General features: G+C 43.7%; 3 protein-coding genes across 6 annotated transcripts; 1 reads left to right on the top strand and 2 right to left on the bottom strand.

Moving 5' to 3' along the window:
* Positions 1-56: 56 nt before the first annotated feature.
* On the top strand, positions 57-4,424 carry BCIN_05g04750 (hypothetical protein). 3 transcript variants are annotated; one of them, XM_024693025.1, is made up of 6 exons: positions 57-547; positions 616-1,080; positions 1,195-2,215; positions 2,288-2,384; positions 2,436-2,566; positions 2,630-4,424. In XM_024693025.1, the coding sequence occupies exons 1-6, from the start codon at positions 377-379 to the stop codon at positions 3,334-3,336; spliced, it is 2,592 nt and encodes an 863-aa protein (XP_024548810.1). In that variant the 5' UTR covers positions 57-376; the 3' UTR covers positions 3,337-4,424. The 3 variants fall into 3 exon arrangements, with proteins under 3 accessions (XP_024548810.1, XP_024548811.1, XP_001548646.1); XM_024693026.1 differs by having other exon boundaries at positions 1,195-2,566; XM_001548596.2 differs by having other exon boundaries at positions 1,195-4,424.
* A 175-nt stretch (positions 4,425-4,599) lies between these two features.
* BCIN_05g04760 (hypothetical protein) lies at positions 4,600-7,201 on the bottom strand. Its single transcript, XM_001548597.2, has 3 exons — positions 6,984-7,201; positions 5,516-6,889; positions 4,600-5,416 (listed from the first exon to the last, which is right to left on the bottom strand). The coding sequence occupies exons 1-3, from the start codon at positions 6,988-6,990 to the stop codon at positions 4,809-4,811; spliced, it is 1,989 nt and encodes a 662-aa protein (XP_001548647.1). The 5' UTR covers positions 6,991-7,201; the 3' UTR covers positions 4,600-4,808.
* Positions 7,202-7,981: 780 nt separating this feature from the next.
* BCIN_05g04770 (hypothetical protein) lies at positions 7,982-10,818 on the bottom strand. Of its 2 annotated transcripts, XM_024693028.1 has the most exons (8): positions 10,135-10,818; positions 9,985-9,994; positions 9,871-9,894; positions 9,658-9,802; positions 9,297-9,602; positions 9,121-9,248; positions 8,787-9,060; positions 7,982-8,630 (listed from the first exon to the last, which is right to left on the bottom strand). In XM_024693028.1, exons 1-8 carry the CDS (start codon positions 10,286-10,288, stop codon positions 8,538-8,540), a joined length of 1,134 nt encoding a protein of 377 aa, XP_024548812.1. In that variant the 5' UTR covers positions 10,289-10,818; the 3' UTR covers positions 7,982-8,537. The 2 variants fall into 2 exon arrangements, with proteins under 2 accessions (XP_024548812.1, XP_024548813.1); XM_024693027.1 differs by having other exon boundaries at positions 7,982-9,060.
* Positions 10,819-14,054: the final 3,236 nt, after the last annotated feature.

The raw sequence follows: 14,054 nt of genomic DNA on the forward strand, positions 1-14,054 counted from the left end.
TCTAACATTTCACGAAAGCCGCAAACCCCAAATTGAATCGAAATAACCTTTTTAAAGCAGTAAAATGAGAATCTGACCGACTACGATACTTTTGAACAACAATAGCTTTATGTCTTAAAAATAGCATGTAGTTGATCATCGATACCTCTTGCTAATTCTCCTATAAAGTTTCCAAATCAATTTGTACCCCTTTCCTCCAAACATTTTGGTACCGGTACACATTTTCTTCCGGTTGCATATAGAGCTGCAAAACTCAAGTTTGAGACCTTGTGGACAAAAACTCGAAACTCTTTGGGTTGAAGCCAGCACAACACACCGTGTTGGTTTCATTTTCTTCGAATCAATCCATTGAGAAAACTTTGGATTTCTCCTCAATATGGCGCGAACTAAAGTTCCTCCTATTGCGACCCAAGATTGTACTTCTCATATTGGGAAAGGAGTTGGTTCTTCCGAGTCTCAAGAAACTTCGTCCAGCTCTTTTACATCATTTTCCTCAACCCCCATATGCCCCAATTGCAGTAATACATTTGCTAAACTATCAGATATGGTGAGTCTATCTTTATATAAATCCCTCCCCTTGGCCTCGATCACTTGCTTGATGCTCATAAAACGTAGGACTTTCGTAGTCACGTGGCTGCATGTAGTCGGCCGTCCACAGCGGAATCAGTAGGAACTATCACTACTTCAGGTAGTTCTCTATCACCACCTCCTACTTCACATGAGAATGTATATGCTACAGCAAAATATTTATCCAGCAAAGATGGGCCGAGACCAGATTTGCATTTCGACTACAATGCAGCTCAAGAGCCTGCTATTGCCGTCGCTGGCGCCGACGAAGAAGATTTTGATGCAGACGATCATGATCTGATTCAACCATATATCAATCCAAATTCTGAATTCGACTACTATGATCAAGTCGAAGGTCATGAAGAACATGACGTAGACATCAATGATCCAGATATTGGTCTGAAGTTCAAATATCCCAAACTCCCCCCGATGGAGCACTTCGAAAAATACCTTAAGAATCCTAGCGAAATGCCATATGATGAACTTTACAAAAGAGCTGCGATTGTTAGCACAGTAAGTCACCGTCGCTACTTCTTTTCCCGAAGTTTCCTTTCTGATGCCACATTTGATATCGTGCTTCATACTGTGTGGGGTCGGGTAGAAGAACAGGATTAACAATTCCAACAGACTGTTTTAGCCGCCTGGCAAAGGGAGTTTGATGCAATTGACGAAGAAATTTACGCATATGAATCCCAGGAGAAAGAACGACTTCAAATGGAAAAAGAAGCCGAGAAAGCTGTAGAAGAGGCAGACAAACTTAACGAGCAATTGGACAGAGATGGTCTGGCAGCTACTGCGAAACGTTTCGCGGTGGAACTGAAATCAAAGGCTCCAGAATGGACAGATTTCATAAATCAGTATGATAAAAACAATGAATTTCGTCTACGCCTCGAGAGTCTCCGGGACCCACAATTCAGAGCCAAACTTCAACGACAAGCTTTCGTTAGAGCGCAAGAGAAGCAAAAACTTAGGCAAAAGGAACTCAAGGAGTCAAATAAGCTAAAACTTCTCAACGAGCCATTGCCTGAGATCAAATTGACTAAAGAAGAGATAGAAGCCGAGAAAAGAAAAGCAGGACGTCTGATAGATCCCACAAAGTGGGATGATATGAAGCAAGCAGAGGTATACGGTTTCGAATATTCTTCCCACCCAAAACATGTTGGTGCGCAACCAATCCCATCGGCCTCTAGAAAGCGTGGTCTGGGTGAAATAGATATGAGTGAAGGTAGAAGTGGTCGAGCTCAACGAATGGCCACTAGGAAAATGTACGATCAAAGTACACCAGAGGACGAATCGGACGGGTTACCAGCCAAGCGACAACGCAAGGCCCGAGTTCTTGATGATGCTATTGGAGAGTTATCAAAGACTCCTCGAAAACAAAGCCGAAGTCAAACCCCCATCAGAAGAACCTTTCCATCGGGAAAACCTATTGGAAGGCCACCAAAGTCTCTGTCAAAGCTCAAGGATGTTCAGCTTGCATCTGGCGAAGATGAGCCGATACTCGAAAATGAATCTATTAAGGACGATGATATTTCTCGACATCTCCTACCAGCCGAACAGGAACAACTACAGCAATCAGCCGAATTACTTGTCAACCAAATCGCCGACGAATTACCCGTTGAACCGGTTGTAAAAAAGAAGCATGCAGGTGGTAGGCCACGGAAGCATCCGCTTCCTGTTCCTGCTCCTGTGGCTGTTGTTGACATTATAAACCCCGCAGAACAAATTACTACAGCAGTATCCGAGACTCCTGCGGCAATCGTACCTCCTATCAAGCCGAGGGCTAAAGTTATCAAACCAAAGAAGCAACCAGCCAAGTCAGCCAAATCCGGTGGTCGGGTCAAGAAGGAAGCTAATGTCGAACCAAGTGCCGAAACTGAAGAAGAAAATGCAATCTTACCAACAACCGAACACGATGATGACTCAGATTCAGACGCAACTGAGGCAATCAATTCAAGGCGCAACAGCTCATCATCGCAGTCAACTATCTCTTCTTATGGTAATCGTCCAACCAACCGTTCTTCAACCCTTGAGCAGACCCTAACATGTGAACCTCGAATAGCTACTCGAAATCGTGCAGCAGCATCTGTCGAAAAGTCAACTTCAATCCAAGAGTCCCCCAAGAAAGTTGTACGAGGGAAGCGTAATAGTAGATCGAGCGAAACTCCTGTCGCTAATTCTCAGTTACCAAAGGCACGGAAGCCGCGTGGAAAACAGGCAACGATTGAGGAGGATGAAGAAGTGGAACCGTCACATGAACCAATCATCAAAAAGGAAGCAACTCCGGCCGCAAATCCAATCATCTCACCATCATCGTCCCGAACTAAGCGCAAGCGAACAGCTGAAGTCAATTCTGACGCGCCAACAGCTCAAAGTGCCTCCCCTACCAAGAAGGCTCGTAAAGGTCGTCCTACTAAATCTTCATCAGCACCCTCTGAGGGGCCTCTTATTATTTCGGCATCATCATCAAAAATCAAGATAAACAAGAGAGCTAAAGGACCTCTTGCAAGAATTCTTCCACCTCGTGAACCCAGCACTCGAGCTCGTCGGGCTCCAAAAGCCATCCGAAATAATGATGATGCTGACGAGGATGAAGAGGATGAAGATGAGTTGCAAATGCCAGCAACGGAATATGAAAGGTATCAAGCTTTGGCTGATCCAAGGAGTCCCATTACTCTGGGAAAGAGGATTCGAAAAAGTGTCATTGATTTAAGAACAGCGATGGAAGGCGGAGATGACGAAGATGGTGATGACGAGTTTGAGGGGTGATTGGGTTTGAAACATTCCGTCACTCTCATTATCATGGCCAACCTCCCCAATGATATGAATGTCTGTGTTTTTGGGTTTTGACATTCATTCTATCATTTCATCTTCAAGTTTCGAACCTTCACTCAAATCAATAGCCTTGTATTACAACTCACTCAAACTTGGCGAAACACCGAAACCCTACGATTCTTGCTACCATTCTCAATTGCAAAAAGACGATCTTCTTTTGGTATGGATGCCATCGATCAAATTCAAATCAACCAAGAAGGCCTCGAAACAACCAATTCAGGCCCTTTTAACGACAAACGACTGTTCTATACAACAACACGCACATAAATTGAACGAACCTCACGAGGTGCCCCTGTTATATTTTCTTTCTTTTTGACTTAGCATCGTGTATCTATCCTTGTCCATAATTAGTACACGAGAACCATTACACGGCGGCGCTCTTTTTTGGTGTCCAGCGCAAGAATTGGATTTTACTTTCATTTTATATAAGCGAAAACACGGATGAATTAACTGTGTAATTATGGTCATTGTCTTACTGGTACAATGGCTGGACGGAAAGGGTATCTGTATTTCTTAATGAATATATGAGTATGGACTCGGATTGTGCGTGCATATATATGCATTGGAAGGTTTTCGGGGTTGGGATAAACGGGGTTTTTCTGTTTACACATAAATCTTATGGTTTTGGAGTTTTGGTCCCGCGACATTCAATTTTTTCCCTCTCTCTTTTTTTGTGCATAGGATTATAGGAATACATGGTGTCGGTATATATTTCACGTCTGGGAATATAGAGAAATCACGCAACAAATATGGAATAATTGAAACTCGACCAAATCTCTGATTTCTTGGCTACAAGGATAACACGATATATGCTTCTGTATACATTGAAAGTTAGACTTGTATCTTGGCGTGTGAATATGTTGTTGACGTACTCAAGGGGTAGGTACAAATTCTACCAGGAACGAGTTTGGAGCAACTGCACTTCTGTATCCCCCATTCATGTCTGAAGGATATATACACCACAACGAAACTTCGCCAGCAAATTACTATAAAGAGCGAAAAAGATTGGACTAAACTTTTCACTTGAATCTAAGCCTGTCTGATGATTCGCCATTTGGTTCGGTTGGTCCAACTCACTTGATCTCCTCATCGTCATCGAGTTGAGTTGAGTTGAGTTGGAGAAAAAGATTTGTTTTGTTGAATTGGGAGTTCTTAGGGTGTTTCATCCACTCTTGTGTATATATCTACGAGTATCCATAATCCGTGTTTATTTTTCATTACCTATAACTAACTATGTGTGTAATATGAAAATCGTCCATCTTCGTTACGTTCATTATGTGATATCCATATCCATGTACCTTTGTAAACATGAGATTACTATGCATCATCAATTTCATATGTCTCAGAACAGTCTCACGACCCAAACTACATGTTTAAATCCAATTATCCAATTATCCATCCATCCCTCAATGCATCGCAACTTGTTCGCCCCCACTTCGCCTCCCACCAAATCCACTCGCTGTCGAATTTCTCACTCCAAAAGCACTCGCCACAAAACCCACCCCTCCAAACGCCACGCAAAACCACAAGCCCGTACTGTACTGCTCTAGATTTCCCTTCCCCTTATCCGTATCCACCGCCTGCACCACCGCGCTACTGAGCGCCAATCCGACACCGCTGCCAATTTGAAACGCGGTATTGATCATGCCACCACAGAGACTCTTTACGCTCACAGGTACACTGCTCAGTAGGATAATTGTGCAGGAACAGTATACGATTGTGACGGCAGCGACGACGAGGAGAGAAGTGGGGAGGACGTGCGACCAGAAAGATGTAGAGGTTGAGGAGAGCAGTGCAGCGGGGATGGGTGATGCCATCATCATGAGCATGCCGATGAGAAGCACGTTTTTGGTGTTGTATCGTTCGAGAATCTTGCCGACGGACATGGAGAATATGAAGCCGGTAGCGCCCATAGGGAGGAAATAGAGAGCGGTGGTTCCGGGGGAGAGACGGTTTATTTCTTGCGCTATAAGGACGATGTAATAGAGGACTGTTTGGTAGCCGCCATAGCATACTTTAGTGTATGTGTTAGTACTTAAAATTGCACTTTATGGGGGGGGAGAGAGGAGGGGGAGGGTGAAAGAATAGGTAAAAGGGAAAATCGCCAACATACCAAATCCCGAAATCCACAACGCGGCAAAATTTTGTATTTTCCAAAGGGAAAGCGGCATAATCGGATGCGAAGTCCTCTTCTCCACATAGACAAAAATCCCCAAAACAGCCACCGACAGAATCAACAAAACGATGATAAAAGCCTTACTCCATCCATACACACCTCCACTTGACAAAACGAACGAGAGCAAAATAAGTCCCCCCGTCGAGAGTCCCGCACCCAACAAATCCAAACTCGGTTTCTCCTGCCCCTCCAACCGATCCTTCGGCAGAATAAACTGGCCCAAGACACCCAAACTCCCCGTCAACGCAGCAGAAACGTAGAAAAGGTATCTCCACCCCAGACTCCCCGTCAAGAACCCTCCAAAAATAAGGCCCGCGCAGAATCCCACCGCTCCCGAAGCCGCAAAGAACGATAACGCAATCGTACGATCTTTAGCCACAAAATAAGAAGAAATGATTCCCACCGCAGAAGGAACCGTCATCGCGGCTCCAATCCCCTGTAGCGCGCGGAAAATAGCAAGTTGGATAAACGACGTCGCGAAGCCATTTGCAATTGTCCAAATAGAAATCCAAAGCATCCCAATGCAGAAAATAAGTTTGCGTCCGAATCGATCACTTAACACACCAGCTAACAACAGGAATCCTCCAAAAGTTAATGTGTACGCACTAATCAGCCATTGTAAATCACTTGCTTTGGCTCCAAATTCTTTTTGGATGGCGGGTAAACTGATGTTGACTCCAGTCATGAAAACGTTATCCATAAGTTGTGCCCCGCATGTTGTAACAAGAATGAGTGCACCGCGTAAACTTTTTACACTGCCGATGTCCGGGTATGAGGTTTCGGGCAGATTCCTCGATGGTTCTTCGACTTGTAGCTCGAAATATTCGCGTGGAGTGGCGCTTCCGCTTCCGCTTCCATTTGTAAGTCCCTGACCATTTAGATGCGAATGCAAACCTGGCGTGTTGACTGCCGAAGAAGGAGAAGGCGGACGAGTCGAATATGGCGTATTGAATTCGCTAGGTAATTCTCTTATTGTACTAATAGGACCCGGTTTCGCGGCTTTGGGAAAAGATATCGTAGTATTATCCCTCTCCTTCCCAGAATCACCTTCTCTCGAAGATTCCCCATGCGATTCAAGATACGCATCCTGATGTCCACTAATAACGCTGGCTGTCCTCGTCAAGCTCTCCAGATCCTCTGCGTGGATACTATCGCGAAAGGCTATCCGTCCAGATACATTTGAGCGGCGACGAGGTTGTGTTCCAATTCCTACACCTAAGCCCGCACTGTGCGGATCTTCATATTGAGAGTTTCTCCTTTCGGGAATCGGAAGTGTGTTGTGTTGGCTGGTAGATGCTTCGCCGTTGGTGGCTGATATTGTGAAAACTATTAGCTCTGAAATTTTCTTGTCGAACTACAGAAATTTCCATTCCTGCATTGGCGAGGATGAAGGAGGATAACTTACGAGACATGGCTGAAAAAAAAACAGTACCAAAACTTCAATTGCTACCAAATCAACTGCGAAAGAAAGTAGTTCAAGACCACAACGAGCACTTGGCCTTCGAAGATAAAGATAAAGATAAGTTGGGCAACAGCTCGTACGATTCATCCATTTCACATGGCAACCCACAACCCCATAATTTTGAAAAAATCAACATCATCGATAAGCCTGAAAATTTCCCCGCCGCAGGGAGTCAAGGGTGCTATCACGCCTTATCGACCTGAAGGGTCTTTTTTCTCCTTAGTTTTTTCCGCCTAGGAAGGTTTTCCGATAGCCATCCCTGTTTCTATCAAGAACCTAGCAGACCAGCTTCTATCACTGAAATTGACAAAACTATCAAACCACTACTTGTACTGTAATATGATGGAACATTGTAAAAACCCAATTGGTGCAGAATTGAGTGTCTTCGGATATGCAGATCTAGTTTTCGAAATAGAAAAATTGATAGGCCGATTTAATATAGAATATTGAAAGGGGGCATGTTTTGGGTGTGCGGTTTTTTCGTTTATATGGAGCCAGCGAGTCGAGACATATGCGAGAGATCCACATTGAGAGACAACGCCTAAAATCAGAGTGGAGATCTTCTACTTCACTTGATGGATTTTTTGCAAAGCGTGCATTTGCATGTGATAGTCTGACAATATAATATATCGGTTGGCCACTTAAAAATACATCGTTTCGGGAATGGTTGCTACATAACACAAGAGGAAGGTGTTTCCCCGCACATTCGATGTGCCGAAGTGTTTGATAGCCCTTGAACTACCTGTATTCAGTTCGGCTCGGATGCAAATCTCGAGGAGAGGTTTGAGCTAGCGCTTGCAGCCTTATACGTTTGCAGATCATTCAAGGACATGCTTTGGGGCCCGCCATTACAATAAAAAGAAATGGCCCAATCTAGTTCCAGTCCGTACTTTCATTACCCCTCACCAATTATATATTTGATCCAGAAAAGAGGGAAGTTCTGGTACGAGGAAGATCTAATTTGAGGAAATTATTCCAATTCTAGCAGCTGTGACATTGAACCAATCAACGTGTCCAACTCTCATACTGAGATCTATCCAAATAATTATACTCAATGGCATCCAACTCCTTGCGCCATCGTTAAAATATTGGTCAAATACTCCATCCTATACAATACTTTCCCACATCTGGGAGGGGAATATAACGCCAAATCAAATCCCAACTATATGCAAATGCCCAAGCACTGGCGCGCCACGTTTTCAATACTGTTCTTCCTTTTCGTAATCATTTGAGTCCAGAACTCCACTGTCTTCCAATTCAATGGCCCAAGTTGTGGTGGATCTATTAAAGAAAATCATGATATAATGAAGAAAAAGTAGCCGAAGAAAGTAACATCGCTTAGCGAATATAACAAAATCAAAATAAAAGGAAGCAAACTAATATCCTATATCTGCTTAAATCGGTATCTTCGTAGTGCCAGGAATGACGAATTCGTTCGATGGAGCTCGAATGCCGTAAAGTGGCAGGTTTTATCGACCATTTGAAAAGATGAAATGATTAGGAGACGGGCGCGGAACCTTCAGTTTTCTTAACTTCTGCCTTTATCTTATCCTCGTTTCTCTGTCTCGCATCGGCAGCCTTTTGTTCGTCCTGTTTACGTTTGTCTTCAGCTTTTTGTACTTGATTGGCCTTTTTCTCGGCTGCGGTAAATATCTTGTTCTCTGCAGCTCGCTGAGCTGGCGGAGGTTCGGATGCATCATGGGATTGTGCTTTTGGCTGTTCTTCTTTGATTGGTTGTTTGCTTACGGGTGGTGTGTCTTGTTGAGCTTCCTGTGCGGCTTTTTGCTTCGCTTTCTCTTTAGCTTCCTCTGTAGCTTTTTGCGCTTCTGCCAACTTCTTGGCTTCCTCTAACTTTTTGGCCTCTTCGAGTTTCTTCGCATTTTCTGCGGCTTGCTTCGCCTCCTCCGCCTTTTGGGCATCCGTCTTTGGCGGTGGCTGAGCTGCCTTTTGTGGTTCCATTGGTACTTGAATATCTTGCTTCACAGGAATCCATTCCATTTTATCATCGTCGAAGTGGTGGCTTTTCAATTGAGTTAGCAGAGACATTCCAAGGCAAACATCGTAATTTCATCAAACATACCCTTCAAATTCAGTTAAAGTCAATGATTTCTCATGGTATTCTGCCTCTAAGATTTCTTTGTAGGCGAATGGAATTTTGGCCGGAGCTCCCTCGAAGAAGGTGTCTCGCAATGGAAAGATGTAGGTATCCTATGATTATTAGCACAATCCAGCTAACCATTCACCAAATCAAATTACCCTATATTCATGACCATCTTTGCAGCTCATCATTCCTTTTCCGGCAGGGTGTGTGTAATTGTATCTAGCAGTCGTGATATCGATGAATAAGCCACTCGTAGTGTCGACCCATCGTGCATCAATGACATTCAATTTGTCCGATTGCTCCCTATTAATATAATGCGGGTTAACCTCGAGCATATAATCTCGGCCTTCTGGAATGCGTGGAGTTTTGTAGTGAAAGACGGTCATATTGTAATAAGAGGCGAGAAAGTGCATCGAAGCTTCGGAGACTTGGACATCGGAGTCGGAATCCCATGGTAGAATCTAATGATGGTGAGATTTTATGAAGAAATCAAAATCTTTGCAGTGCCGTTCATACCTTACGATTCCACCACCAGCCGAGCAAAGTACCATGCATGAGCCATGTTTCCACTCCAATATCTGAGAAAGTAGCTAGGTAGGTTTGAATGAGATTCGAAAGTGCTTGTCTGCGTTCTCTGTAACCCAATTGCTTGTCGGCGAATCTGTACGAATAATGTTAGGTTCCGCCATTGTGCACCGTAGCAAGAATCTACCCATAGAAGTTACATACCGGCCATCATAATGCGGATGGAAGCTGTTAACCTCGCCATGTTAGCAATGAACTCCAGATCTACATTGAAAACCTCCGGTTTCCCAGGTTTAACTGGGTGGTGAATATACGTACACACTCTCATCTGTTAGGAACAATTCCGTTAGCTGGGTTTCCAACTCAACATAAACTCTAATAGTCATGGACCGGACAATTCGGACAGGTCGTCCAGAGTCGCAAGTTCCGCCACAATAAACTCTCTTTGAGAAGAAAACAAGAACTTACGAAAATATTTTCCGCTTGGATCGCCTCTCCTTCCGCTCATGTCCTTGTGTAGCTTTGTGCGCACACTGTAAAAGTCGGCATCTCGTTTTTGAATTGCCAGCGCCGACACAATTGACAAAAGTCCAGGCAAAGTGATGATCCACGAGATGCGCATTTTCGATTATCACGATATGGTGATCAGCTTACAAGAAAGCAATTTCGACAGGGTTGAACAACCGTCTTGGCGCGGCTTTTCTAATTGTGGGCGTGGGATCGCTGGTGGATGAAAGGATTTGCCAAGAGATGTATAATCGACTTTTTGTATATATGGAGAGAAGGGGCTCGAATGCTGCTGTTATATGTAGACGTAGGGCAAAGAGGTACGAGAGAGATATCGAGAGAGAAAGAGAGAGCAGCAACGCAAAATGTCGAAAATGTAAAGATTGAAATGGAGAGTGAAGTGAAATAGTATTCATCCAAGGAAAATAGAAAGAGACGTGGGGAAGCACACGATCAAGTACTCCTTTGGTTACTCGTCACCCAAGACAAGGGATATATCCCAAGGAGCATTTGAGTGGAGACAGATCTTGCTAGTTTTCTATAAAATGTGATCAAGCAAACAGCGTCCGGAGCTATGAATGTTGAGATATGAGAATATTAAGGCGGCATGAGGAGGAAGCATGTATCTTGGTGCAATTCGCCGCCTGGAGAGAATGAAAGGAAAGGGAAAGAGAAATATTGAGTGATTATTGGACGAATCGGAAAGTCGTCGTGGGTTCAAGCATCAGCCCCCTCGAATATGCTCTAAGATGTATTTACTGCATAGCACCTAGTCGCTACACTCACGATGATTAGACGAGGGACATGAGAAGCTGGCATCAATTGGCGCTTGCTTCTGTTTGAAGTGAAAGGGCCAAACCAAGGTCTAAAAGCAAAAGTGCTGCAGAGTATACCTGATAGATTCTATCTAGAGTGCTCAGATCGGTCGTCAGATCGGTCGTCAGACTAAACAACTATTTCCTACCTAGCAACTCACTGGATGCAAGTCCCTATCTATTCGTCCGTACATCTATCTTACCATTTATCTTCAGGTAGCTTGTTCATCATGGAAACAGCACCCTCCTGAGTTGCTGCATCGTAGCATCCATCCCATTTGGCTGGGACATGGCATTCGATATCAATATTTCGCAATGCAATCCTCAGATAAAAAGGCTCGGTTCATTTTATTAATGCGTAAGCAGCACATGGATTACGACGCTTTGGACCCAACCTTAATTCTTCTGCTCACATCTCTCTTTTTGAATTCCCACAGGTTTCAGATTGGCCTAGGATTATTATGGTTAGAATGGCGCGGCATATCGTCACTTTTGTTGGAATACCAAGATAATGCACTTTGCCCATGTTTGAGAGACGGAGAAAGAATGCAAGGCGAGGAAAAAAGAATGTCAATCATTACTGAATCGACTTCATACCTGGGGAAAAGCTGGGTGGTGCGTCCGGTATCCGTGAACACAACAAGGTTGAGCTTGATTAGCCGCCATCTGATGATGTTGACATCTCGGCGATGTGCTTTCAAGCCTGCAATGATGATACCAAGTAGGTCACAGAAAGGAGTTGGTTGGTTGGGGTATTTACTGTGCCATACGACTGACCCCCCTCAGCCCCTTGATCAAGGAATCGAAGCTATTTCAATCCATCGTTTTCTTTTTTTCGCTCACCAAGTGATTGGAAAAACGGGAATGCATCCTAGAAAAAGACAGCACCAATAAATCCACATCCCTCTCCTTGAGTCGTGTGCTCAATAACCCCTTGCTAGGCCGCGTCAGCTAGAAGAAAAAGAATAAGCCAGGTGAAGCCACAAAGTTAAGCTTTTAGACGAATCTTGGCAAAGCTTACATGCGCCTGCTTTACTAAGCCTTGCGCTAATGATCTGATCCAAGGATCTTTTCACATCGACTGTGTAGACTTTTCAATGCATTTGTCCGGTTCTTTGTTTGCTCAATCGCATACCTACAGATCATTAATAATGGTCTGACAATATCACAAACAATGCGACTTGCCAATCCAATCAGCACCGCCAGTAACAAGTGAATAGGAGTAATTGGCAGGATGACAAAAAAAAGCGCAGGAAGATACGACATTAGCTTCAAAGTTCAGCTTAGAAGGGAAACAGCACTTGAAGACCGCGGTGCGTCGTCTTTGCGGATGTCTTTATATTTCCGTTCTCCGTTATTAATAGCAGCAACGGGCTTCTATGGGGGCTGGAAGCAGAACTACGGAAATTAAGACACACTTGCTCGGACTCAAAAAGCGGCTTTGAAAGCCGTTTTGGTGTAAAAACCGACAAAAAATGTGATGATAATAGTTGCCGCTTTCAATTATTGATGGAATAGCTACTAAGTATCAGCCAAGAACTCAGATGAACGACCTCGTATCTTTCGGATCGCGAAGAGAAATGTGGTCTATTCTCTTCTCCCTTCTAGATATTTAAAGCATAACATACACGCGCTTAATCTACAGCCCGTGAAAGCTTAATCCTCAAAATAACCTTAGTGGGTCATTAGGATTATGCTTCAATCTTCGGATCCGATTATACCGTGGATTGATCTCCCTCCCATGTCATAATAATTGATCTGGATTCGGCTGCGCTTTGTCTGATTTTGAAACTCGCCGTGGATCGAGGACGCATCATTCATGGTAGTGCCACGTGGTTGTCCGAGTAGATCACACATCAACACGAAATTCTGAGCATCTACCTTGAAGCTGATCAGGTAGTGTGGCAACAATAAATTCCTATTTCACGCAGAAATTCTTATATAACATGTCCCGCAGAACCCGTGCTTAGTTTTGTGTTTTTTTCGAGGAACATGTATAGACATTGAATTCCTTGTGCACGTCACTTCTGGACTCTTACCGCGATATTTTTTGGGCTTGATTTGAGTTTCGCGACAATTGATACTTCGTTCATTGGTGTTGGTTTACATTTCGCTGTGGTTGGAACAGACACTTTCATCTTTTTATCGGCACATCTTCGTTTCAGTATTGATTTCTTTGCTTTTAATTCCCTTTGAAGTGGAAGTACTTCAGAGGAACTTGGGCAACTTGGGGTTCAATCATTCAATGGTAAACAGAATTCCGAATTTGCACTTGGTTTTACCAATTTCGCTCTTCTCATCCTGAACCATGCCATGGACTGTTTTCATACAGCATTGTGTCACGCCTTCTGTGAGGAGATACCTCGTTGATGGGAGATAGTGCAACGTGACAAGGGCGACGCCACTTATAGATTATGAGATGGAAGCAAATAATTTGTCTTGTTAATTGCCCAACCCAAATTTCTGCCGATCCATCGTGATGATAAAGGCTTTCTTCATTTTTGAGGCGAAAATTGTGACCAGAGCAAAAGCCTGGTTCTCAAGAGTTTCTGCTCTACTCTTCTTATAACTTCGATACTTACTTGCAGTTCAAGATCTCAAGTAAGTATCTCGACCAAGAATACACCTGAAAGCACTTTGTTTGCGGTCTGAAGTTGCCAATCCGTAGTGTTCACGATTTATTGTTGGGTATTTTCGAGCTTTTAAGTAATAGAGGTATTCACAGACATGAGCATCATCGTTGAGGTGCTTTTAGCGAAATGAAGAATACCAAGAAGCGAAGACAAACGGCTAATGGCGAGAATGATTTGTGTAAGCACCGCAATATAGAAGGTGACGAAGTATGATACATCCTCATCAATTTTAGCAACATCTATGAGAAACAAGGTAATCAATCTTTCCACGTTCGTAAAAGCCTACTTGCCCCCTTTGCCAATATCATCTTCATGCAAGCCAGCTGTTTGTCATTGCAACACTTTGCCAGAGCATTCCGCGTTACCTAATGTCGAATTTTAAACGCATAACCTACTGTCGGTTCAGAAGAGTTGATCGTCAGCTCAGCTGTCG

The sequence above is a fragment of the Botrytis cinerea genome, chromosome 5 (genome assembly GCF_000143535.2).
Source record: "Botrytis cinerea B05.10 chromosome 5, complete sequence".
NCBI classification, from domain to species: Eukaryota; Fungi; Ascomycota; class Leotiomycetes; order Helotiales; family Sclerotiniaceae; genus Botrytis; species Botrytis cinerea.

Excerpts from the sequence above, each read along its gene's own strand:
- BCIN_05g04750 (XM_001548596.2), top strand. The coding sequence starts at position 377 with ATGGCGCGAACTAAAGTTCCTCCTATTGCGACCCAAGATTGTACTTCT. Across the intron at positions 548-615 it reads TTGCTAAACTATCAGATATG|GACTTTCGTAGTCACGTGGC; the intron begins GTGAGTCTATCT and ends CATAAAACGTAG. Across the intron at positions 1,081-1,194 it reads GAGCTGCGATTGTTAGCACA|ACTGTTTTAGCCGCCTGGCA; the intron begins GTAAGTCACCGT and ends CAATTCCAACAG.
- BCIN_05g04760 (XM_001548597.2), bottom strand. Across the intron at positions 5,417-5,515 it reads GTTGTGGATTTCGGGATTTG|TATGCTATGGCGGCTACCAA; the intron begins GTATGTTGGCGA and ends CATACACTAAAG.
- BCIN_05g04770 (XM_024693027.1), bottom strand. The coding sequence starts at position 10,288 with ATGCGCATCTCGTGGATCATCACTTTGCCTGGACTTTTGTCAATTGTG. Across the intron at positions 9,603-9,657 it reads GCTGGTGGTGGAATCGTAAG|ATTCTACCATGGGATTCCGA; the intron begins GTATGAACGGCA and ends CACCATCATTAG. Across the intron at positions 9,061-9,120 it reads ACTTTAACTGAATTTGAAGG|CCACCACTTCGACGATGATA; the intron begins GTATGTTTGATG and ends TCAATTGAAAAG.